At 43.1% G+C, this 27,431-nt stretch overlaps 1 protein-coding gene across 4 annotated transcripts in view; it reads right to left on the bottom strand.

Moving 5' to 3' along the window:
• ZBTB48 (zinc finger and BTB domain containing 48) overlaps positions 1-27,431 on the bottom strand; it is a 202,188-nt gene that overhangs the window by 120,865 nt on the left and 53,892 nt on the right. For all 4 annotated transcript variants that reach the window (XM_085604393.1, XM_085604386.1, XM_085604366.1 and 1 more), the window contains 3 exons: positions 21,951-22,062; positions 15,764-15,856; positions 13,513-13,599 (listed from right to left, as the gene is read on the bottom strand). In XM_085604393.1, coding sequence (XP_085460519.1) covers positions 13,513-13,599; positions 15,764-15,856; positions 21,951-22,062 — 292 coding nt within the window. The remainder of the gene's footprint in view (positions 1-13,512; positions 13,600-15,763; positions 15,857-21,950; positions 22,063-27,431) is intronic.

Raw genomic sequence — 27,431 nt, 5'->3', positions numbered from 1 at the left:
CATTTAAACAGCATAAATACAATCACAAGGCATTCATTTTGAATGTAGGCAAGTGGCTCTTCTACTCATCCTCCTTTGTCTTGTAAACTTGGCACAAAGTTTATGGAAAAAGTTAGGACAATTGTATATAAATAGCATAATAATGGTTGTCAAGCTACTACACACGTTATATGGTCCATCTAAAAAGATTTATCTTGGCCTTTGCGCTTGCTACTCCAAATGGTCTTGTTCCACAGGTCTGATGTTGTGCCCTTTTTCTGCTAAAGACCGCAACAAGGGTCATGCCTACTAATGCCTCCATTACCCTAAAATAAGGTTTCTGTCCCTGGTCATGCCATATCCAGCAGTATGGCTCTGTGCACGGAACTCTTCCTACTGAAAAATGCAGTGATCTGAAAGTCTCAAGTTCGAATCTAGGCAAAGCCAACTCAACCTTCTGTTGGTAAATGGAGTACCATTAAAAAGTACAATTCAGAAACGTACTCAGTATTTGTCTGTTAACTCTTTATTTCATTTTTGTTATAACCCCAAATGCTACAGCTTTGTAGACACTTCAGGGCAGGTTCATTAAAGAGGAGTCACATATGTATTAGCATCAGACACAGTATAGACACAACCAGTAGGTTTAAACTTTTGTGTAGAGTATGGACACCATCACACATACTTTCAGACATTAGGGCACCAATGAACACAGACCCACAGAAACTGGGGTCCTTTATTACATGGAACAAAAACAAAAAAGCCACCCAAATACAAAGCCCTTCAGACATCCATCAACAAGGGGCAAAGGACATACATAATCCTACGGACACAGGGCAACAGAATTACAATTGACATTACACACAGATATAGATAACTTTTTGCACAAAGGTTAACAGATAAATATGCATGCAATACCCCAAATACAGAGGACACACTCCAGAAACAGACACACTCAAGCATAGACAAGAGCCAAACAAAATACCCTTAATGCACAAAGCCAAATACCTTAAAGTACAAAGCAAACAGGTCCTTTTTTGTCAGTGAACGTGCTTACTAACTGATGTGAGAAATTGTGTGCGGGGTTGTGTAGGTGGATGTGGTTGTTGAAGCATGCCCAGTGACTTGGCAGTATTAGTGTAATTCTTAATCTGTTCAAAGGCCTTATCAACAAGTGGGCCAAATAAATGGTAACCATCAAGTGGTAAATCCTGAAGGTATTGTTTTATTTCTGGATGGGACTCGGAAATATGTAACCAAGCAGGAGGAAGTTAAATGAAACTAGTGTTAATTTGGTGGCATGCCATCTCTGCACGTCTAGAGAAGGGTGTGCTTGTGTTGATGATTTCACTCAAAATGAATTTCCTTTCCTTTTTTCTGGTGTATTTTCAGGAAGAAGTTGAAGCTCTTCCATTTCTTTCCACTGGATGTGGTCATACCGGCTAAGGTGTTCCTGGGAGTTCGTAATGCACCAAGAGGTGACAGCAAGCATTGCCACCCTCTTTCCAGCCATATCACACTGTTTGCTTTCTTTGTCTTGGGTAGTCCTTATGTGCGTTCTGGTTAATGGATCTTTTTCGAGCAATATGGAAAACACAGAATCAGGAGGAAAGACGTCTTTAACATAAAATCGATCCCTTGGGTCCACTTTATATTTACACTTAACTCTAGGTGTTAAGCACATGTCCTCAGTGGGTTTGTATGGATTTTCCTGAGTTCTTTAAGACTATTTTGACTTGTGTAAATACTTTGCTGTTCTCTAAGGCCTGGACAATATTTAAAGAAATAAATCCTGCTCTTCTGGTTTATGGCCATGGTATGATCATGGTGAAATAAAGCCAGTTGAATTAGTGCATCTTTATCCACTACATATTCATTCTATGCTTTCTCAGAACAGGGGACAAGCTCTCATGCATGGTTTTCATGATCCTCCTCTTAACTGTTCTGGTGCTATGGATGTGCCCTCCATGTCCATAGCACAATCCATTGGGCGCTATGGTTGCGGAGGTATTGTCCAAGCACCAAGGGCATGGAATCCTCTGGCGCAGTCTACTGGGAGAAGAGCTTCACCAGCATCCCAAGACTGTCATTTCTGTCTTAACTTCCATTGGTGCTTGGGGACTTCACTCAGACCAGTGAGAGCCGATTTTCATGTCAGAGATGTTGTTATGTGGAGAATCTCCCTTTTCCAATTATATCTTTCCCTACTGGGGTTTGGTGTGGGCCATCCATGTCATCGACCTATGCCAGTTTCACACAGCTTTAGGTTGTGAAGGAGACCCCTAGTCAATGCAGCAGCACCATGTCCACCAGATGGAGTCTCAATCTGAGAGTCATCTCCCACTTAATTACAGGTGGCGATGGGACCATGGGTCAGGAGCTGCATTAAAATCCATCTGCTGTGTTAGCCTGCCAAGCCATGCCCCCTGCAAAGGCCATGATGGACTCTCAGTTTCTGGGGCTGCACCAAATATCTAAAACAATGTGCATAATATTGGGAGAGAGTAATTTTTTATTTTATTTTATTATTCCACGGTAAAAACACAAACAATATATTCATAAATTCATATGATCACAAAAGACCCCCCAAATACACATTCCAATCTTGCGTTTCCTTGCACCTTTTGCTGAATACAAACTCATTTCTATATTAAATAAATTATAAATTTTGGCACGCCATCGTGCAAAAGGAGGGGGTTCAAGTTGAAGCCAATCAGCAGCAATGCACAGTCAAGCTACAACCATTGCAATAAAAATTAAATAGCGATGTTTAAACATAGGGGCCCCCTTGTCCAGTTCCTGTCCAATACCCAATAACATAATAGCCGGAGTAATCTTAATTGATATTCCAGTGATTTCTGACAAAAAATGTCTCAATATCCGTCACATACCTAGACAATTTACAACACCTGAAAGAAACATGTACAGTATCCGCACTATCCTCCCCACAACGAAAACATTTACCATCAAACCTCCCCCCCCATTTTGCCATACGCGCTGGAGTATAGTATTAATTAAATGCAGTTTTGAAAAATTGAACTTTCAAATTAGCAGACAGGAGCGTTTCTTTAGACATTATAATGCCTTTCTCTATAGATATACCAGATTCACCTAACACATTAGCCCATTGGGCATTATGTTTCTCCAAATCGTCTGGTCTAAGGAATAAAAGAATCTTATATAGCACCCCAATTTTCTCCTGACGTCTTATACTTTCAATACATTGATTTGGTGCAAGTACCAAATTTTTCCAACTTAGAAAATCCCGAATTTGTAAGAATTTGAAAAAATGTGTCTTAGATAAATTATATTGCCTAGCCAAGTCTACATAAGTAGAGAACAGGCCACCAGCCTCATAGAAGTCCCCAACTTTTAAAATACCTTTATTTCTCCAGCTTAATGCCAACGTATCCAAAAAAATGGAAGGGAGAATCCTAAAAGAATACGTGGGAGTGTAATATGTTAACCCTTACAACAAAAGTAATTTCCTCACAATTCTCCAGACCTTAAAAAAGCTTCTATTACTTTAAACCGTGTCCTTTTAAAGTAGCTACCATCAATTTCTTTAAACAGACAACACTTTGCCTCGGAGCCCAGCTTTAATTGAAAAAAGGAGTGAGCCTCCGCGGTGTTCCTAACCTCTTCCCCTGTCAATAATACTTGCATTTTTAACAAAAAACAAACATAATAATAAAGTGTAAAATCGGGTATCGTCCAGCCCCCCCTCTCTTTTAATAAAGTCATAAATCTTATTGCCCGTCTAGGTTTACCAGGGGCCCAAAGGAATTTAGTACACAGAGATTGCAATTGTTGAAGTTGATCTCGTGTCACCTCAAGAGGAACAGACCTAAATAAATATAATACCCTTGATAAAATATTCATTTTTATAGTGTTACCTCTACCAACAAGTGTAAAATGTAGCCGCCCCCATCTTTCTAACGATTTTTTAATGCCACCCATTAGATCCAACCAATTAGCTTCCACTAGATCTTTCATCGATGTTCGAATTTCAATACCTAAGTACGTAACTTCTTTCACCGATCTCAGATTGTTTAATACAATATTGTCCATACAAAGTACTTGCGTTTTAATAATATTAAGTTTATATCCTGATACTGCACCAAATTCTATTGCTAGAAGCTCTATTTCTTTAAGGACAGTAATCGGATCTTCTGTGGTAATGGCGATGTCATCCGCATATGCAAAGATAGAATAGGGGATCCCCTGAACTATAAAGCGTTTAAGTAAGGGAGCTTTTTCCAACATATCTACAAAAGGGTTAATGTATAAAGCAAACAATAGCGGGGAGCAGGGGCATCCCTGTCCAGTTCCTCTAGTAATTTTCACTGGTTCTGAAACCATGCCCATTGCAGCTATTCTTGCAACAGGGGCGGTATACAATACCTGCAACGCCGTCATAAACCCCTTCCTGAATCCCGCCCGATACATTAATTTCCATAAATACTCCCACTCCACACGATCAAATGCTTTTTCGGCATCTAACAAAATTAACCCCATTTTCCTCCTTTCCGCCTGGGCTATGTCAAAGAGTGTCACCACCTTATTGACATGAGTAACCGTCCCCCGCCCTGGTATAAACCCATGCTGGTTAAGTGATACTAATGGACAAATAATCTTTGCCAATCGATTAGCAAAAATTTTTGATTCAGCCCTAATAGTAGCCAACATTTCATGCTTAATCTGTTGAAAAAATACCTTATAAATCTCCTCCGGAAGTCTATCAGGTCCCGCGGCTTTGCCCATTGCTAGACTATTAACTACAACTTCTAATTCCTCCATAGAAATTGGGGTTTCTAACAGCTCTACTGCATCTGGGTCTAATTGTGGTATGTTCCCCCCCATAAATATATTATTACCTACATCAAATATTTCCTGTTGTGTATATAATTCCGTATAAAATTATGAAAAATGCCCAATATCCCTTGAGGCTCATGACACAAAACACCTAGGTGATCTTTAAGACCCATAATTCGATGGGAGGCTTCTTTCATACGCAACCGAAGTGCTAAGCAACGACCAACCGCTTCCCCATACTCATGACATTGTTTTTTATATGTCAAATATTTCCTAGCATTTTCCGTGTTCCATAAAGCATTAATATTTGCTCGACACCTAGCAACATTTGTCTCAAGATCCACTATATTTCTATGTTGTACTATCCCCTGAGTCAATTTTCCCTCGGCCATTATCATTTTGGAATACAATTCTTGTACCTCTAATTTAACTTTCTTCGAATGATATAAACCAAAACTCAGCACTTCGCCCCTGAAGCTAGCTTTAAAAGTATCCCATATAATTGCCGTATGAGCTGATTGTCTATTGAGTTCGAAGAACTCCGTAATCCAACTAGACATATGTTCTTTAAAACTATCATCTAGGCACAGTTTCCGATCAAATGAAAAGGTTCTTATTATAGACTTTAGACCGATTGCTACTATTTCTGAAAGTATTGGGAGCATGATCCGATGTGATCCTAGGAAATATATAAACCAATGCCCCTGATACATATGCTGAAGATAAGAAAAAGTAGTCAAGCCATACCAATTTCTTATGAGGATATGAGTAAAACGTGTACCCCGGATCTGTTGGAAAAAGGTTATCCCATACATCGACCAAGCCATGATCATTCACGAAGTTATATAGAGCTTTAAAAACTCTGGGTTTACGTCCCTTATACCCTTGTGGTCCATTATGAAGTTCTTTTTACCAAACTAATATTGAAATCACCACATACCACTAATGGAGTTGGCCAAGATGCAAGTTCTAAATTTAAATCGTCAAAGACTGTCGACTCATCTAAATTGGACCCATAAATAGTGCAAAGTGTAAGTTTACTGTTACCTAACATACATTCAGTAATAGCCCATCGCCCCATTTTATCCGCTAAACAGCGACCAGTGGTCTGTACGGCTGCTTTAGCTAATATTGCAACCCCCCGCATCGTTGAAGCTTGTTGTGAGGCAACTAAAAGGGAAAAACCTAAATCATTTAACATACTATACCATTTCCAAATGATACTACAGTTGTAAAGTCCAAACAGGCTTCTCGGCATTGTATCATTTTATTTCCAATTTTAATACCGTGGATTTTTTCACTATTACCCCACCAGAGTACCCCCCACCAAACCATCCACCCCCCATGACACCCCACCCTCACCAGACACAACCCCGAGACTGTCTTACCCCCCCCCCTTTAACAAGGCTTTAGGACCCATGATCCTATAGATGCCAAGCTGCCGTGTATCTCCTGCCTTTACTCACAAACCCCCCCAGTCATAAAAGAGGTAGACCCTCCCTCCTCCTGACTGGACGGAAAAATATATTATTAACTATCCAAAGTAGGAGGATAGAGAAAGCCTACAAAAAATAATAATAATAATAATTGACTAATACTATATATTATCGCTACTTCCCAGAACTCATAGTATTCGAGAACTCCTTAGCAGAAGCTTCATTAGTAAAGAAACGAGTGCGGTCCTGAAAGATTACTTTAAGTTTAGCCGGATTCATCAAAAATGCTTGCGCACCTTTACCTTGAATCAACTCTACTGTAAACCGACAAAAATCCGGCCTAACAAAAAACTCAAAATCTTTCCCAGATCTTTTCTTGTCCGGGCGAGCTAAATGAAAAACCTCCTCTCGGGCCAAAAAATTGTTACGTGAAACTAGAAAAGCTCTAGGTCTTTCATCAGCTTGTCCGGCTCTCGTACGTATATTAAATGGGAACCGATGCGCCCGTTCAATCTCCCTACCCCAGTCCCATCTAGTGAGCTCAGGAAAGGCGCTTGTGAACAAGTACACAAGAAATTTACGAGGGTCCGATCCTTCCTTTCCCTCTGGAATCTGTAGTACTCCAAGATTTGTCCTTCGTGCGCGATTTTCCATTTCGGCCATTTTCCACTGTGTATCTTCTTTAATGGATCGAAGTGATTCTGTCAGCGCCTTCTGAGCAACAAGTTCATCTTCTAGATTAGATATACGCGCCTCTGCCTCATTAAATCTAGAAGTGAAATCAGCACAGGATTTAGCCAGACGCTGCACCGAATTTTGTAACTTACGACAGAGATTTTGGACTCTATGGCTTTCACCTCTCGTTTCCTCCCGGTGAGACATAATAGATCGATATATTAAAGACAGAGAAATATCTTCCAGGGACTGACATAATTGCAACTGACCATCGCGCTGCTGGTTTTTCTCAGCCTCAGTCTTATTCACACTATGCTCTAATCTCTTACGAACAGTATGAGGATTGCCTTCTATAAACTCCCCAGAGTCCTCTAAACAGATACTACTGTGGTCACTACCGCCAGCCCCGTTCATCTGTTTAGAATAATGTGCCACCAAATCTTCACAAGATGACGTCGACGGTTCAGATAAGGAAAAAAAATCTCCAGACTCCACATTCTGCATAGGTGTTTGCATGTCTCCTTCCACATTTACAACCTGTATATTAGCTGCTTCACTGCTCTCAGCAACACCAGAGTCAACACCAGAGTCAAAAACAGTGGAGCTTTGTACTGTCGTCTCACAACCAGCAATAGGTTGCTCCTTATCTTTTACTGTCATTGAATCCTCGCTCAAGATCGGGGATGGGGTTGATGCCACATTAAGAAGTTCCATATTTAGCCCCCCACTACCATGCCTATCTGCATTTTCCGCTTCCTCTGATTGACTAAGAGGGAGCTTTTTGCCTTTCCTTTTGTCTTTAGCAGCGGAGAAGATTGCAGGGATAGTTTTACTTACCCCAGCATCCGTTTTCGCTGGCACCGTGTTTAAATCATGCTTAGGACCTTTAAGCACATTACTGGGTGTCTTGTCGCTCCCAGCGGGGTTCTCTTCAACCTGCACTTCTTCTTGAGCCCGCGGTCTCCCGCGTGTACCTTTCGGCGGCATGACCACCGATCGAGCAAACTTTCCGGAGCCGTTGAGCTGTTCGCAGGTGAAGTCAATCACCCTGAGGCGGAGTTCGTGTATCAGAGACACCCAGCGGCTTCGTCGGAGTCTGAACAGTCTCGCCGCGAGCACTACCCAAACACTCAGCATTCAGCCTCCTCGGAAAAAACAGCCCTGATTTTGGCAGAGCAATGTACAATAAATCCAAGTAAGTGGTGCTTTCTGGGGATGCTAAGGAATCTTTAGGATCCGTAGAGTATTAGATTTCAGCAAAGCATTGGCCTTCTCCTCCACAAAAACGGCTGTTTGCGAGCTCCGCAGAAACCAAAGGAAATGATGGACGGAGTGTTGAACATTGCAAGCACTCACCCCCAGTCAACTGATCTGGGTTTAATCCATCACCGTTCTTTAGCCCACTCTGCCACCCCAGTTCAGACATGGCCATATGCAAATCAGTCTGACCCTGTGCCTCATGGGAACAGTCCAGCCCGAACTGCCAAGCCATGTCTTCCCTGGACCGGAAACCAGCTTCCTTTGACCGGTTTCTGGCATTTCAGCCGTCTTCAGCCAGGCTTGCTTGAATCCAGTGGCAAAGTGAGCAAGGGACTCACGTCGGAGCATACCCTGCCAACTTATGGCGAACAAAGCAGAAACCAAAGGAAATGATGGACGGAGTGTTGAACATAGCAAGCACTCACCCCCAGTCAACTGATCTGGGTTTAATCCATCACCGTTCTTTAGCCCACTCTGCCACCCCAGTTCAGACATGGCCATATGCAAATCAGTCTGACCCTGTGCCTCATGGGATCAGTCCAGCCCGAACTGCCAAGCCATGTCTTCCCTGGACCGGAAACCAGCTTCCTAGGACCGGTTTCTGGCATTTCAGCCGTCTTCAGCCAGGCTTGCTTGAATCCAGTGGCAAAGTGAGCAAGGGACTCACGTCTGAGCATACCCTGCCAACTTATGGCGAACAAAGCAGAAACCAAAGGAAATGATGGACGGAGTGTTGAACATTGCAAGCACTCACCCCCAGTCAACTGATCTGGGTTTAATCCATCACCGTTCTTTAGCCCACTCTGCCACCCCAGTTCAGACATGGCCATATGCAAATCAGTCTGACCCTGTGCCTCATGGGAACAGTCCAGCCCGAACTGCCAAGCCATGTCTTCCCTGGACCGGAAACCAGCTTCCTAGGACCGGTTTCTGGCATTTCAGCCGTCTTCAGCCAGGCTTGCTTGAATCCAGTGGCAAAGTGAGCAAGGGACTCACGTCTGAGCATACCCTGCCAACTTATGGCGAACAAAGCAGAAACCAAAGGAAATGATGGACGGAGTGTTGAACATTGCAAGCACTCACCCCCAGTCAACTGATCTGGGTTTAATCCATCACCGTTCTTTAGCCCACTCTGCCACCCCAGTTCAGACATGGCCATATGCAAATCAGTCTGACCATGTGCCTCATGGGAACAGTCCAGCCCGAACTGCCAAGCCATGTCTTCCCTGGACCGGAAACCAGCTTCCTAGGACCGGTTTCTGGCATTTCAGCCGTCTTCAGCCAGGCTTGCTTGAATCCAGTGGCAAAGTGAGCAAGGGACTCACGTCTGAGCATACCCTGCCAACTTATGGCGAACAAAGCAGAAACCAAAGGAAATGATGGACGGAGTGTTGAACATTGCAAGCACTCACCCCCAGTCAACTGATCTGGGTTTAATCCATCACCGTTCTTTAGCCCACTCTGCCACCCCAGTTCAGACATGGCCATATGCAAATCAGTCTGACCCTGTGCCTCATGGGAACAGTCCAGCCCGAACTGCCAAGCCATGTCTTCCCTGGACCGGAAACCAGCTTCCTAGGACCGGTTTCTGGCATTTCAGCCGTCTTCAGCCAGGCTTGCTTGAATCCAGTGGCAAAGTGAGCAAGGGACTCACGTCTGAGCATACCCTGCCAACTTATGGCGAACAAAGCAGAAACCAAAGGAAATGATGGACGGAGTGTTGAACATAGCAAGCACTCACCCCCAGTCAACTGATCTGGGTTTAATCCATCACCGTTCTTTAGCCCACTCTGCCACCCCAGTTCAGACATGGCCATATGCAAATCAGTCTGACCCTGTGCCTCATGGGATCAGTCCAGCCCGAACTGCCAAGCCATGTCTTCCCTGGACCGGAAACCAGCTTCCTAGGACCGGTTTCTGGCATTTCAGCCGTCTTCAGCCAGGCTTGCTTGAATCCAGTGGCAAAGTGAGCAAGGGACTCACGTCTGAGCATACCCTGCCAACTTATGGCGAACAAAGCAGAAACCAAAGGAAATGATGGACGGAGTGTTGAACATTGCAAGCACTCACCCCCAGTCAACTGATCTGGGTTTAATCCATCACCGTTCTTTAGCCCACTCTGCCACCCCAGTTCAGACATGGCCATATGCAAATCAGTCTGACCCTGTGCCTCATGGGAACAGTCCAGCCCGAACTGCCAAGCCATGTCTTCCCTGGACCGGAAACCAGCTTCCTAGGACCGGTTTCTGGCATTTCAGCCGTCTTCAGCCAGGCTTGCTTGAATCCAGTGGCAAAGTGAGCAAGGGACTCACGTCTGAGCATACCCTGCCAACTTATGGCGAACAAAGCAGAAACCAAAGGAAATGATGGACGGAGTGTTGAACATTGCAAGCACTCACCCCCAGTCAACTGATCTGGGTTTAATCCATCACCGTTCTTTAGCCCACTCTGCCACCCCAGTTCAGACATGGCCATATGCAAATCAGTCTGACGCTGTGCCTCATGGGAACAGTCCAGCCCGAACTGCCAAGCCATGTCTTCCCTGGACCGGAAACCAGCTTCCTAGGACCGGTTTCTGGCATTTCAGCCGTCTTCAGCCAGGCTTGCTTGAATCCAGTGGCAAAGTGAGCAAGGGACTCACGTCTGAGCATACCCTGCCAACTTATGGCGAACAAAGCAGAAACCAAAGGAAATGATGGACGGAGTGTTGAACATTGCAAGCACTCACCCCCGGCAGGAGCGGTCAGCTCACACGTCCACTTGTGTGGGCACCATCTTGCCCTCCATGTGTTAAAGCCAGTTGAATTAGTGCATCTTTATCCACTACATATTCATTCTATGCTTTCTCAGAACAGGGGACAAGCTCTCATGCATGGTTTTCATGATCCTCCTCTTAACTGTTCTGGTGCTATGGATGTGCCCTCCATGTCCATAGCACAATCCATCGGGCGCTATGGTTGCGGAGGTATTGTCCAAGCACCAAGGGCATGGAATCCTCTGGTGCAGGCTACTGGGAGAAGAGCTTCACCAGCATCCCAAGACTGTCTTAACTTCCATTGGTGCTTGGGGACTTCACTCAGACTAGTGAGAGCAGATTTTCATGGCAGAGATATTGTTATGTGGAGAATCTCCCTTTTCCAATTATATCTTTCCCTACTGGGGTTAGGTGTGGTCCATCCATGTCATCGACCTGTGCCAGTTTCACACAGGTTTAGGTTGTGAAGGAGACCCCTAGTCAATGCAGCAGCACCATGTCCACCAGATGGAGTCTCAATTTGAGAGTCATCTCCCTCTTAATTACAGGTGGCCATGGGTCAGGAGCTGCATTAAAACCCATCTGCTGTGTTAGCCTGCCAAGCCATGCCACCTGCAAAGGCCATGATGGAATCTCAGTTTCTGGGGCTGCACCAAATATCTAAAACAATGTGCATAATATTGGGAGAGAGTGTTACTGTCTAGAAGAAATCCACTTTGATCTGGGTAGATCAGTAGTCAGAGATGGTGTAGTAATTGTTTTAAAAAGCACTTTACCCAAAATTTTATAAACTGTATCCAACACTGACAGGTTGATCTTCTACATAGTCTTGTGGGTCATGTTGTGGTTTCAGGAGCGCCACAGATAAGGCCACCTCTCAGTGTGGGTGTTATGCCTACATTTTCATCTCATCATAAATTTCCACATATCATGGGGCTGGAATAAGCACAAATGTGGCATTAAATTCTGCTGGAAGCCCATCCAAACCTTGTGTGTTGCCCTTTACCTGATCAAGTATTGCTTGTCTACTCTCAGAGGTATGAGAATGGTTCTTTGGAAAGGAGTAACTTAGGTAGTATGAAGAATGCAGTACACGTCCAGGACATGACTTGAGGTATATCAGTGGGGTTAGCATATACCTGAGAGTAATATTCAGCAAAAATGGAAGTGAACTCCGCTTGTGAATGCACCACCCTGATATGATACCAACCACCACTGTGATCTTCGAACTCAGAGACTCAATGTTCGCTAACAATGCTAGAAGCCTACCAGGCTTATCACCCTCCCTATGCTGATTTTCTATATATCTTCAGTTGTCTAGTAACCATAATCCTACTAAGAAACTAATACATTTTTCGTTGTATTGTGTCACATCTAACTGTGACTTTAGGTTGGCTCAGAGAAACTTTTTCAGATCCAGTCAATAGTCTTGAGGGAAGTGCCATTTCTGTGGAGTACATTTTTTACAACATATGATCTTTTTTAGGCAGAAGGCTATAATTGACAATTAGGGCTACAATTGACGACTTTAAAGGTTTCCCATTCTTTAATTACATTCCCCAACAACCCAGTGTTGTCTTTGAAGTAGTACAGTGGCACTTCTACTATGGACCCTCTGAAAGCTGCCTCTAACCATGCTGAGGCCTTATGAGCAATGGCCCCCATTTTAAAGTCAAATCAGAGGATTATTATCACAAAATGTTGTGCTTGAATATTCAGTTTTGGCATGTTCCCACTTAGGCATGAGATGCACATAAATTAATCTAGTCTGGTGTGTAGATTGTATATCGGTGCATAGTAAGTGTACTCCATCTACTGCACAAGTCACAAGTCTACCAGCAAGAATCTGCTAGAACCTATGTATCCATTGAACTTTTAAAACCATATGCAATATTGAAACATGACGTATTCAGTAATGGTGGGTGAAGTCAATCTATATAGGTGTCTGCCTGCAATTCAAATCTCCTCCCTCTAGTTTATGTGTCAGGTGCAGTATGTGTACTGCAAGCTGTTCTAGAACGATCATTTTGCGAGTTGTGCACATAAAGAGTGATGACTCGGATTATATGCACCAAGTTGCCATCTATCTGCCCCTCAACTATGATGTATCTCAATTCTGCACTTCAAATATGATTAATCTCTTTTCTTGATCAAAGAGAACCCGCCGACCCGATACCTGCTTGTGTAAGTTAATAACGGGGTACACTGCTGTTAGGAAAAGTGCAATGAAATCTAGCACATTTTTTGGGGTGCAAAACTGTAATCCATATATGTAGATTCACAAGAAAATGTCAGAATATTGCATATTTGTGTATTTCAGAGTTGAGGACAACTATATATGGTATGTGCAATGAAAGCTACCTCATTGTGATGGTGGTAAAAAGTTACATCAAGTAAATCAGTTCAAAGTTAGTGGAAGCTTTAGGAAAACAGGTGGTATAATGCAACAAACACTGGATTTACATAAGAAAAAAATAGGCAAGTGGAAATATGCAGATCCTCTTCTATCAAAAGCTTGCATTGTAAAGTGAAAAACTTTACTCTGCACAGTCCTTCTCTAGGAAAAATAAGCACAATCGCTCAGATTCTTACCGCATGTGGCTTAGGAGCGCCATGCATCTTTATCATGTGGCTCTGGTGGTCCTTCTTCTTCATGAACTGCTGAGAACAGTTGGAACACTGAAATGAGAGACCATTCCAGTTAGGAGATGCTAAAGGCTGCACCTGTAAACTCTATTAACGTACACCATCCTACTGCGATGAGCATTCTACCTAGGTCAACAACATCCGTTCTTGCGCATGACTACTAGAATACCCAGAGACCACAGATTCTAGAGGTCATGAAAGAGATCAAATGGGTTGAAAAAGTTCCAGAAGGAGAGGGAACAATTAACTTTAAAGAGGGCACAATTAACTTTAAACAGGGCACCACACCCAGGACCCAATTTTGCCGTATCCCAACTCCCTGCAATGAAATGCTATAGATGGGAGAAGTAAGAGTAGTGCGCCTAAGGTTTTGATGGCTTACAGATTGCAGCAATTCAGATATGAACCTTCTTGTCTGATTGCAACCTGCAATTACAAACCAACTACCTAAATGTATGCTCTTGTAGGATTGCCTTAAAATAATGAAAACTAGCTCACAATTAGCTGCACAAATAATGAAGTTAACTCAAGATGCCATCGTACAAGTAGTATCATAATTACTATGAGCCTCTCTGTCATTCCCTGGAATCTTGTTTAAAGTCAATATGAATCCCCAAAAGAATCATTGTTTTTGAAATTGTTAATTTGTAACCCCGACATTGTCATGTTTGCTTGCACACAACCTGCCTTTGACGTATAGGTCACAAAATGTTCATGTGGAACTCCAGTCGTTTTAGAAGTAGAGACCCCACACCTGTAAGGGGCTGAATTAAAAAGTCCTGTGAAAGTCAAAGTTCAATAGAAGTGTGAACGTGCTTTAGTCTAGGAATCTTCACATGTGCAATGCTACTGTGATCCTCAACCCCACTCAGCTAAAGAACCTCCACCAGGGATAAACAATATTGGTTCTCAAGTGGGGACCTACGCCAGAATTTCACGATATATGTGTGAGAAACAATGGGAAACGGCCACTACAACGCGGCCGTTTCCACGCATTACCAGTACTACGCATGCATTACAACGCATGCGTGGTTACAACGAAAAGCCTTTACCACGCATACCTTTACTCGTAGTGAATGCATGTGTGCTAACGTAAAAAATAAAAAAAAGGGGGGTGTTGGGGGTGTTTCCCCCCCAACGCCCGTTTCCGAAGTATAAAGAAAAAGACGTGGAGGAAATCGGCGTCGAACGAGGAAACAGAAAACCACTTCCGCTTCACGACATACAATGTCACCACGGAAGATCAAGGAGAGGAAAGGTAAGGAGGAATGAGGGGGGTGGTTACACGGAGGGGTAAATTTAAGAGGTACATTTTTAGGGTGAAAATCCTTTAACATGAAAATGCCATTTACATGCATAGTTTAACAACGAAAATCGTTGTAAAAGTATGCGTGTAAAAGGAATTTGTGGTACAGGATATGCGTGGTGATGGCATTCGCGTTGTAACGCATGCGTGGTAAAGGCATGCGTTACAACGGAATGCATTGTAAAATCATATAACCAGAAACAATGTACATACCAAAGAACTAGAATGGAATAATTAGTAGCCAGCAACCACCCAGAAAATATGTACAAAGACTGATCCTCTGCAGTTACTTCGTGTTACAGGGAATGTCGGGGCTTGATTCACCTCATGGGAGGTAGCACTAAACAAAGGCTTTTAAAAAACTAGCTGTGCTGAGAAAAAGATTCCCGATGGTCTTTCCAGCTACTATCTTGCCACACTACATGAAAGTTCAACATCATCAAAGCATAAAACTTATTGAGCTTATGCACATTTTGTTTGAAGATGTTTCCTCTGCTGAAAAAGTGGTTTTCAAGTGATTGACATTATCAAGAGCTTTTATTTTTATTTATTTGACCTTTTCTCATTGATATACTATAGATTGATGCTTAGGATAGAGTAACAGCAGCTAAAATCCCTCCAGAACGGAACCAGTCAGAGAACAGGAAAAGTGGACACCAACAAAGATCTCGGATTCATCTAGTACTGTACTGAAGGAGGTAAATAGCAATATACTCCTACAAGGACTTCTTTAAATACCACACAGTGTTTCATTTTATCCGCCGTCTCAGTTTTAAGGATATTAATTTTAAAAAATCTGGATGAAAACGGAAATGTAAATACGTCTTCTCATTTTTCCATCCTTCAAACTCCCTTCATGCCTTCCAATAGTTGTCAAATTTGCTTACTCACTTTATAAGGCATCTCTCCTGTGTGTGATACCACATGAATCTGCAATTCTGATCGCTTCTTAAATGTGTCATGGCAGATAGTGCAAGTAAAAGCCTGAAAAAAACAGTGGAAACATTTTAGAAAAGTGACCCCAGGGTATGTATTTACACTTGCAAAAAGACACGCCCCCACTGCTACTACTCAAGAACAACCCCAGTCAGCACTTATTCAGCAGTGTGGTAGAATTAATTCATAATTTTTACACGCACCTAATATGATCACTCAACAGACTTTAAACTCCGTCCATAAGAGAGGGAAAACTGCACGGATATAATGAAGGACAGAAAAGTCCATGTACAAGGGAATTGGGAGTGATGGGGGTGGGCATGGGAAAGCAGTGGACAGCAGAAGCATGGAGGACAGGGACGAGAACGGAGAACACAGGAGAAGGACATCGACAGATGGAAGGGCTTGAATGATCCATAGTGCTACAAGTATAAAGAACAACGAGATAAGAAGCTTTCGGAAAGCAACAGAAAGTACATGGATGGGACCCAAATGTGCACAGAAGTCTGATTAATACAAGTCTGGTGAATGTTTCAAACCTCACCCTTATCTATGGAGCAACATGTCAGAAAAATCTCAAGCTGTAACAGTTACTGACCTTAATTACACATGACCCCACCATACCTGAAAGATCCACCACTCCCCCAGAGAGCCAATGTTGGTCAACGTGCGCCACTGCCTCAGGTTCACCACAAGTTAAAGTGTGTGTGTCTAAGTGTGTTTAATTGTGTTTTTTTCTCTGTGACAGAGTGAGATCCAAAGCAGGGTTCACTACTCAGTGCCTCAGCATGCACACCTTTCTTTGGAAGAAACTGACTACTGTCACCGTTCAAACCTGTAGAAGACTAACAATGGACCCTCCGCTCTCTCCTGCATCCCTGCTCACGCTGGTGACAAAGACCATGACTGGAGCAGTCTAAAAGGAAATAGAAATAGGGCAGACTGGCCCAAGACTGGTCACAGGACTGAACTCCTGGAGTACACAAACACTGTCTGTAACCTGGGTGTAAAGATAGGACAGAGACTTCTGGTAGGTGCATCAAGATTTCATTTATGGAAACCAAGGTTGCTACACTAGTGAGACCAAGAAACTCATTGAGCTCTAGGGTTGGGGTATCCACTGCCAATTCCCCTTTCCAGTTTCAGGACCAGAAACCTGGGAACTTCACTCTGACATTCCAGGAAAGGCCTACCCGAGTGATCCCATAGTCTATGACATACCCATGTGGATAGAAGTTGAGAAGGAACTTATGGCTGTCCGAGTTCCGAAGCTATAATCTAGCACCAAGAAGCCACAAAGCACTAGAAGCAACCAGACATTATAAATTTCTCTCGAGGGCAACACAAACTTAATTTCATTCTGCTTCAGGATACTCAATACTCCTAATCCATTTTTCTCTGTTATCGTCCTCTCAGAAATTAAATACAAAAAGACATTGTTTAAATCAGATTGAATCAAAAGGCAGCTTTGTAATGAATCTACTGTGAATATAAAATGCTCCCAAATGCATTAGACCAGATGTTCTTAATCTTTTGATTTCCATGGACCCCCATTTAATCATTACTCAAACCAGGGACTCCCAATGAATCATTTTTTGAATCAGGAGACATTATTGGATTCTGGGGACCCCAGCCCAAGCCCAAACCGTTTTGATCATTTGAACTGCAAGGCAATACATAAGAATATGGAAACAAGCATTAATCCAACAAATACACAAACAATTAAATATTTTATTTAATTCACAATCAAATGTAAAATAAAAATCAGTTTAAATTTTAATGGGAAGGTTGGCGCTTGTCTAAATTCAATTGAGACCACTCATTGTCCATACTATATTCTGTTTGATGCACTCCTCCCATGAATCAATCTGAGGATACCAACTTATTTTGTAGCCAAAAATAAAGACTTACAGACCATTTTAAAATGTTGCTTCTTTATATACACTTTATAAATCTGTTGATATTATTTAATTTCCTAAGCAGACGCCCAAGGGGTCCCTGGAACTGCTGCCTTAGACTGTTTCAAGGGGTAAAACACACAACCAGACGTTTTACTATGTTCAGTTGAGTCTTTCATTCTGAAACCGTTACCTTGTTTCTTTCCACAAGTGCAGAATGAGACAAACCGTTTTGAAATAAAACACTGCTGATCTGACATTTCTCCCTGTATAGGAGCTAGAGAACCATTTCATTTCTGAAACTGGAATGTGAAGTGTACCACGCTTGCTGTCCTTTAATAAGTAAAGCTGCATTCGCCCAACTGCTAATCATTCACTTTTCAGTCAAACACCAACCAGGTAATCCATCAGTGACATTGTCGGAACTAGGCAAAGCTTTCCTCTGGAATTTAACGCCCGAGGAGTACTGTCGGCTCAAAAAATTGCAAACGAAAACTCCTATACGTAACTGCGGCTTCTCAGCAAATCGTAATCGCAGTCCAGAAAGACAAAAAACAGAACACCTGTTGGACCTGTGTAATGACTGAGAAGATGTTCGTGCTATATAAAACTCTATAAATAAAAAAATGAATTAACACGGATGGTGGGGTGAGAAGCGAAGGAGACAGCAACACGAGTGGGGAACAGGAGGAGGGTGAGGTGGAAGAAGAGCAGGGAGAAACACAACAACACAAGTGCAAGGGGGATGAGGGAAGAACACCACGGGAGACACAACTAGCTGCTAAAGGGGGGAGAGAGCAAACAGAGTGTGTGGCAAGTAGGGAGAAACATACAAGAGGGAGGGAGCTGGGAAACACAAGCACTCTGGTGGAGAGCCTAACCAAAAATAATAAAGTAGTTTCCTAAAACTGATCAGTGGAAGGGTACAAGCCATCCCAATAAGAGGATGGTAAAACAGCTATGCTCCAGAGGAGGGACAAACGCAAGATGGACAAGGGAAACCATCAAAAAATGAAGCAAGAAACTGAAAGTGACAACAAAGCCAACCAAGGGTAAGCAACGGACAGATTTCAAGTCCACTTTATGTACTTGGTAAACCCACAATAGGTATTTTTCAACCTTGCTCAACATGAAAGCTGAATGAGCAGCCATTATTTATGAAGCTAAAATCTGCAAGGATGACTTGGCATCCAGAAGAAATTTTGATCTTTACTGAAACACAAAAACTTTAGGCTCGAAAAATCCACTCGCCATGGCGAGCCAGAATTTATCAGGACAAGGTATTTTTAGGGCCTACTCATCTGTTCCTGGAGCGGACAACAGGTGTTCTGCTTGCTCACAAAGTGAATGAGCAAAATATATGCCTTTAGATCTTACTATCTTGTCACATTTGCTCAGCTTTCAGAGATAGAAGTCAAAAGTCAGTTTGTCTTACTACATTTACTTTCCTTTCTGTGACTGAAGTTAGAGGATTTTCTAAAGTGAACTGTGTGACAATAGGGTTGTGCAAAGTATGTGAAATGAACGGATGTAAGATTTCAGGCTATGTTCTAACAACTCTGAAATAGGTAATAAATGAACTGTTCAAACATTTCAATTATATTTCACTAGTTATGAAGACACATACTTCTGTGGTGGAAAAAAAAGAATTTTATTGGATTAAAATAAAATCAGAACACTTTACTTGGTGATGAGAGAATTTTAAATATTTTAGCTGAAACCCAATTTCTAAACATTGTTTATGTGTTATATAGTTTGAACAGTAAAACTACATGTTAGTGAGAATGTTCTGTGCTCATTTCAATGGAAAATGTGCTGTCTGTAAGTGACAGTGCACCACTACATCATGCTATAGGAATATATTTATGAAAAGTTAGTTTTTAAACGTGAACTGGGAAATATTCCTGCTCCTGCCTAGATGACAAAATATTTGTTTAGGATCACACAATTGGAGACCAGTTCACTGGTCAAGGACATTACAGTTATGTCGGGTAGATTATTCAAGTTACTAGACCTGAAGGTCGGGTAAATATTTTATGATTTTTCGAGCCCTGGTCTGTAGATCTAAATTTGAGAGCCTTTAAAAATAGCAAGTACACTTAAAGCATGGTATTTTTCTTGAACAGTATAATTTCTCCACGGTTTGCATAGTTCATTAAGTGGCACATAACCAAGCTGAGTTTCTGTATTTCTTTTGGTCAGCTGGAGTTTCAGGCAGGGCATGTACAGCATACATGTTCTGCATTTCAGTAGATTGCAGTCCGGACACTACACCAGTTCCCCCAAACAGTCCGCCAATGTCTGTTGAGATCTTCTCCATACATGCTTGACAAGATGATTAAAAGAATCATACCTTGTGGTCACCACCTCTATAACATCAGCATTTAGAAATTATTGCATCCAAATGGAGGCCCCCACAGCACTATAACAGAATTAGCAACAGCACTGGCAAAGCAAATAGTTCCTGCCTTTCAGGACCTATTGGCTTTGCCAATGTTCTGCTGAGGGGTTGGTTGCATGGGACAAGCACACTAAGCAGGGAGGGGTGTTTTCCAGGGCTGGAAAAGCACAAGTGGGAGAGCAACAGTGCATGGGGTGCAGGGAAAGGCAAACGAGGGAGAGAAGAACAAGAACCATGGGGCTTGCAGGGGAAGGCACATGATGGAGAGAGTAACATGGAGGGCAAAGAGGCTTGCAGGGGGAATAACACAAGCGGGAGTAAACAACAAATTAGGGGGGTTGTTTTTGCATGAGGCGAAACCCACGATGGAAAGCAAAACAGAGCACACGAAGTAAAGAGGGGGGAAAGCATGCAAGGAAGAGAGCTGGAAAACACATGCACTTTAATGGAGTGCTAAACCAAAAAAAAGTAAGTTCCCCGAGGAGTTCCCTAAAAGTGAGCAGTGGAAGCATACATTTTAGTCACGCAAACGGATGCTAAAGAGTCTAAGCTGCAAGGGAGGGGCAAACAAGGTGGATGAGAGAAGAAAGGGAAAGCTATTGGATAAAAAGTAAGCAAATAAGGGTGACAATAAAGCCAACTGTTGGTAAGCAATGGGTGGGCTGTATGCCACAAAAGGTATTTCGCAACCAAACAGCTTCCGTAGTCTGGCGGGTGAGACCTAAAAAACATTCATGGGTGCTTTAAGGTTAGATTATCCATTCGAAAGACCAATTTGAATTCCCCCTTGGGGTAAAACGCAAACACAGGCGAGTCAAATATGAAATGAAAACCAAATGACCTCTTTCGATCATGAAGTAAAATACAAGTGATCCCACTGGTAATGTGTCCTGCACTAGTGAACAGACACACAATCATTACACTGTCATTGAAATGTAGAGGCAAGCATTCCGACTAAGACAATTCTGGAGAAATCTTATCTTCACAGGAATCCATGGTGTGGTATTTGGTACCTTGAATAACAGCAGGTCGCATTATGCATATTCTCTTTACTTTGGATTCCTGGAATATCAGTTGACCAGACTACAAAAGTCCAAATGCAGCTGCATAATTCATAACCAACTTAAAATCTAGATCTGGATGTCACAGTGACAAAAATGCAAAATTCTATGCTTCACCATCAGACTTGTGGCAGGAACAGAACCGCATTACATTTTCAAAAATATTACTTGGTACAGCCTCAATAGAACCTTGGATCCAGTAACCACCCAAACAATTGTACGATTTGGAACATCCACCAATGACTGTTCAATTCACCCTTAAATCATTCAAGAAAAGCGCTTACAAAACTCACCAGTGAGCACTCTCCAACCACGCTAGAGATAAAAAATAAATAGAACACAGTGCCAAGAAACCTGAAAGTGTATAGACAATACATTAATAATAAAATATATTAAAACTAAATCTGCTTTATTTATGAAGATCCGTAATTAAGTGGTATCATCAGTGTTAAATTTGATGACTAAATAGGCCTTTCTCTAGACACATATAATAAAAATTACTATGCAACGGGATGTGAATGTTTACCCAAATTTAACTTTGTGAGCAACAACCTTGATCAATAAATGGATTAAAATGATGTCCCACTGCTTTTTCTCATTATAGTCTGCCTTTCTGTTGGAATGAGACAATACAAGTTTACATTGTGGGAACAAAAAATACATTTTTTGATTTAGCTGTAGGAGTCATCCCATCCACAGGTATGCTATGGACATTTTCCATTAAGAGCAAAATCATCTGGATTGCTTCTTAATTGATTGTAAAGGCATGCCAGGAGATATACCTTTTCTGACTTGTTCACGCAGTTCCTCGCTTCATGCTCCATGAGGTTATCTTTCCTAAAGTAACTTTTACCACATTTGGAACATTCAAAGGGCTTCTCACCTGTGTGTTTTCTAAAATTAAAACAAACAATAAATATGTGCTCAAAGAATTTAAACAGGGAAATTAGAGAAAAAAAATCTACAGTTGGTTAAACAACATTCTCATTTATAAAAGAGAAGTACATATTTAAAAAAACAGGTAAGTTAAATAAAAGATGTCAACATCTTCCTCTAACATAAATCAGATAAAATTACAGTAACTCTTTACAAGGGCAATTTAAGCTACAAACAAATGGTCACTGTAGATTTATTAACAGTAGCTGCCAGGTCCCAAAGAAACAATCTGCAATATCTTGCCTCGATTTATAAAATTCATTAAAACTCAGCGAGATAAATATATTGGTACTTAAAGTACACTAATACTTATAGATCATATGGATACATAATTGTTTTAAACATCACAGACTAATCAAATACAACCCAGTAGGTAGCTTCCATAATTTACGTAAAAAAAATATATTTTCAAAACTTGTAGTCCTACAGGTAAAACAAAGCATTATTGTAACTAAAACAACGGTGTTTTTTGGGAGGGACTCCATGATCAAGCATGCTATATGCCCTATTAGTTATGCTAGGTAGAGTTTCACTTTTATTGACAGAATAGCAATAATGACAGCAGAGAGGATCACAGTGATAAAAAGTACACTGCCTCTTCCTGTGATGTCTAAGAAATTACAATACTCTGAAAATCTTGGAAGCAGGGACAGAATAGGAGAGAATGTGCCTAGGTATGCCATAGCTTCATCACCACACTGGCAAAAACAGTTATTCTGGGAGCCCAGTAAATAGGAATTCCTCAACTTAGTACAAGCACTCATAGGAAGAACCCTCAGTCTTAATCTGGGACTAGTGGGTGCCTGAACGATAAAGGACATTGAGGTAAGACAAGGCCATATGAACGTATTTGGAAATCAAAACTATTGTTGTACTTCTGTTACTTGCAATATCTTAGTTGATTTCAGCAATTAATTCCCAACAGAAGGCTATAAACTAACTTTATGTTAGTGTCTTGTAATGGTTGCTGGAAACCACCCCAAATTCATGTGGTCTAGGCCAGAAAATAATTTTTTACCATGATTAGCCAAGGTAAATCATGAGATTCCTCAGCATTTTGCTGCTCATTAGCAGAATCAAGTTAGAGTGAGCTATTTGAATAGTAAAAACGAATTCTGCTCAAGTCAATGGTACAACTATTCATTGACCTAAACAATGAATTCCAGTTCCTCTTGCAGTGAGCAACTGCATGTGAATTGGGGTAGTTCTAGTGATCAAAATTAGGATTTTTAATTGGTGTCAATGTCGTAGTACTGGCATGCCACCATTGCTAAATATAATGCAAAGGAAGATTTCGCTTTATATACACCATGATTGTCAACGAAACAACGTATCCCCAGATTAATTGCAAAAAGACAATAACAGAAAAGAAGTGCAAAACTACTTTTAGATTTTAAGTATGCACAACTCATTTCCCCAGCAAATGACACACCCCAAGGTAGACAAATTGAGACAAGCATTGGCAAAGCCAATGTGTCGCGCCTACTGTCTTGGCCTATGCTTTTTGGTATGGTAATCCTGAACAGAATTGTTTAAAAGCACAATACTTGTACCCATGCTGTCAAGCATGGTTAAAAACACATAAAAAGAAAAACCTAGAAACAAGGTGTTCTGTGATAGAAATGTTAGGTTTAAAAGGACAAATAAGATAAGAGACAATGCATCAGGCAATGAAGCCCCAAACATGGGCCATAGGTAATTGACACGCTCATGATGCAATCGAAACATTCAAAGAAGAAACTACCCAATCACCCGCCCGCCCGCCCCCCGTGGTCCCTCCCTTCCTCCCCTTCCCCCAGGCTTTGCCCCCCACCCTCGATGTCACCAAGGAGATATCTGGGGCCGACCGCCATCAGACTAGTCGTGTTGGGAGAGAGTGGAGGCTTGCAACAGTGCAGAGAGACACAAGAGGCGCATATACCTAGGGCAGGCTAGCTCACGAAATTCAGAGCATAAAAGGCCAACAAAAGAGAGCCACAGACCTGGGAATGAGGCCCCATCACCATGGAGAGAGAAGGAGATGCGCTTCATGCCCAGCACATACCAAAGCCTGTGTAGCCACCCCTGCATCGTAGGTGCCCTGTCGGAACCCCACGCTGAGAGTATATTCTGCAAATCCGCCCCACAGAGCGATGCCCATCTGTCTCCCTTTGTGTGATTTTAGGGGAAAAATAAGCCTGTCAGAGTCACCCAGGACAATGTATTCTGGAATTCGCAGGATAGTAGTGTCAAAATGGCAGTCTATGTCATCCAAGACTTGTGTCCAGTAGGGCTTGAGGATGGGGCATTCCCACAGTATACGCAACAAGGTGCTGACAGCTCCGCACCCCCTCCAGCAGCTCGAAGAACGACCAGGGTCCCGCTTGTGCAGCCTATGGGGGTAAGGTACCAATGTGTTGCTATCTTAGTGGCAGATTCTATGCTAGAAACTTTGCGTGCTGAGTGCCTGGCCCTATAGTGAATGTCGCTCCACTCTTTCTGGATCAGTGTCCACCCAAGCTCCTTTACCCACCTATTCTGCCCTACAGATTTGATCTCTTGTCCTGGGGGGCATAAGATGTGGTAGAGCTCTGTGATGAGGGGTTTGGGAAACATTTTGGATAGTAACCATCGCTCGTGGGGGGTGAGCCTTCTATCAGCTCCTTGACGCACCTGGGCTGCATCACCCAGTGCTGAATTTGTTGGTAGCGATAGCGCTCCGATTCGGGCGTATCGAAGTCCGCCCTGAAATCGTCAAATGACATGGGTCCCTTCTCAGTAAAAAAAAAATCCTATGGATCTGCGGCCTTCCTTCTCCCAATAGGAAAAGGCAATCTGATCGAGGGCCGGAGTAAATTCAGGATTGCCCGTAATGGGAGTAAGGGGTGATGGATATGTGGTGAGGAAGTTGCGCGTAGCCGTGGTATCCCAGGCACCAAGTGTAGCTCGTCCTATCGGAGAGCCATAGAGGCCGGACGGTCGGGAGGCTTTACAGAGAAAGGGGATCTTTCACAGGGGCTCCCAGCCAGTGCCATCTCCATAAATGTTTTTCGGACTCCGGCTGAGCCCATTCTAACAAAACACGGATCTGAGATGCCTTATAGTAATAGTCCAGGTGGGCATTCCCAACCCACCCTCCCCGGGAGATCTGAAACTCATGTCCCTGCTCATCCGTGGTTTCCTGTCCGCCCAGACAAAAGAGAAGAACTCTGCCTGGAGACGCCCCATTATCCCCCGTGGTGGCTCCACAGAGAGTGTTTGAAAGAGGTAGAGAATTTTGGGGAGTGCATTCATTTTAAGGGCTGCTACCCGACCTAGCCACGAGAGACCAAATAGGTGCCAGCGTTGCAGGTTGCTTCGTATCTGTGTTAGCAAGCGCGTATAGTTTAAAGAGACGGTCTCCGCAGTGGAGACTGCTAGCGTGATACCCAAGTAGGGAATGGTTGTTTGATCTCATTGAATGGGACACTGCCAGGTAAGGGTATCCACAGTTGGAGGCTGCAAGGAGAAGCTCAAGGCCTGCGACTTAGCGACATTGACTCGGAATCCAGAGGCTTGGGAGAATTCCTCCAGTTTGGCGAGGAAGCCGGACAGATGATCCAGGAGATTCAAGCGTGGTGATGAGATCATCCGCGTACAGGCTGATGGTGTGTCGCTCTCCCCCAAAAAGAACCCCTGTTATTCGCTGATTTTCCCTAATCCTCTGGGCCAGCGGCTCCATATAGAGGGGGAACAGGTGTGGGGAGAGCAGGCAGCCCTCTTGCATGCCCCTGGCAATGGGGAAGGGTTCGACGTGTAACCATTCACCCGGACAGTGGCTGAGGGGTGACTATACTCACTAAGCACCCACCCGCGGAATCGGTCACCTATTCCAAACCTCTCCATAGTAGTCTCTAGAAAGGGCCAATGTACCCAGTCGAATGCCTTTTCGGCGTCAACAGAAAGCACCACTATCCCCACTACTGGACCGTGTGCCTTGTCTATGAGGTGTAACAACCTCCTAGTGTTGTCGCTGCACTGCCTCGTTGCCACAAATCCGGCTTGCTCTGGATTTATTAGTCCAGGCATCAACCGGCCCAATCTGTTCGGCAAAATCCCAGTGAAGATCTTAAGGTCAATATTCAACGGGGAAATGGGCCTGTATGAGGCACAATACCTGCCGTCCTTGCCAGGCTTGGGCAAGACAACCACTGATGCCATAAGCATTGTGGGGGACATCTCCGTCTTGTCTCCGATTGCAGTAAATAGTTGGGTCAAAATTGGGGCTAAGACTGAGCAAAAGGTTTTATAAAAAATGGCTGTAAACCCACCCGGGCTAGGAGATTTGAGGAGCTTAAGCCGTGCAATAGCTGAGATTACCTCCTCAATACGGATCGGATTGTCTAAAGTGGTGGCCTGATCAGGTGTTAAGCGAGAGTGTGCTATGTCCCTGAAATATGCTGAAGGGTTTTGCTCTGAGATTTGTTGTGCTGAGTATAAATTGGCATAAACGTCCCTGAAGGCACGAGAGATGTCCTCCTCACGTGAAAGTTCGGAGCCCGCCTTGTCCATGGAAACCGCTGCAGCCTGATGTTGGGGGCGCAAAGTTTGTGTGCCAATAGCTGGCCACATCTATCTCCCCCATGTAGAAAATGTGTTTGAGCCGAAGGGCTGCATAATCTGCTCGGACTAGGTCCAAACTAGCTAGTTGGGCACGTGCAGATTTTAATTGCCTCCATAGCGCCCATTCTTTTATGAATCACCTCTAGTTCGGAGACCTGCCAGGAAAGTTCCTCCATTTTCTCCCTGCGGATTCTGTTGTCCACAGATGAAGTGGCTATCAGGTCTCCTCTAGCCACCAGTTTAAGTGTTTCCCACAGGGACACTATAGATGTGTCAGGTGTGTCATTCACGGTTAAGTAGTATTTTAACGTCTTAGTGAGGCATGTAATAACTTTGGGGTGCTCAAGTAGTATATCCCTGAGCCCCCACAAAAAGGATGGGCGTGAGACAGGGGAGACAACAAAGCCACAGTCACTGCTGCGTGGTCAAACAATGACTGCGGTTCTATAACCGAATAGTGTAGAAAGGGGAGAAGAGATCGAGACCCTAAAAAATAGTCTAGGCGAGCGTAAGTTCCACGAGAATGGGAGTAAAAGGTGTAGTAGAGTGGAGGTGACACCACATCAACCAACCCAATGTCAGCGAGCCACTGCCTCGTACTATCTGAAAGGACCCCAGTCTGTCCCTGCCTCTGTGCAGAGCGTTACCTTTGGCTATAGAAAACAATATTCAAATCGCCCCCCAGGAGTATTTGCCGGTCAGAAGAAGAAGTCAGGTCGGCCACCACTTCGAGTAAGAATGCCTCT

The sequence above is a fragment of the Triturus cristatus genome, chromosome 1_2 (assembly GCF_964204655.1).
Source record: "Triturus cristatus chromosome 1_2, aTriCri1.1, whole genome shotgun sequence".
Lineage (NCBI taxonomy): Eukaryota > Metazoa > Chordata > Amphibia > Caudata > Salamandridae > Triturus > Triturus cristatus.
The sequence above is the reverse complement of the archived record's forward strand: the minus strand, read 5'-3'. Positions and strand labels throughout refer to the sequence as shown.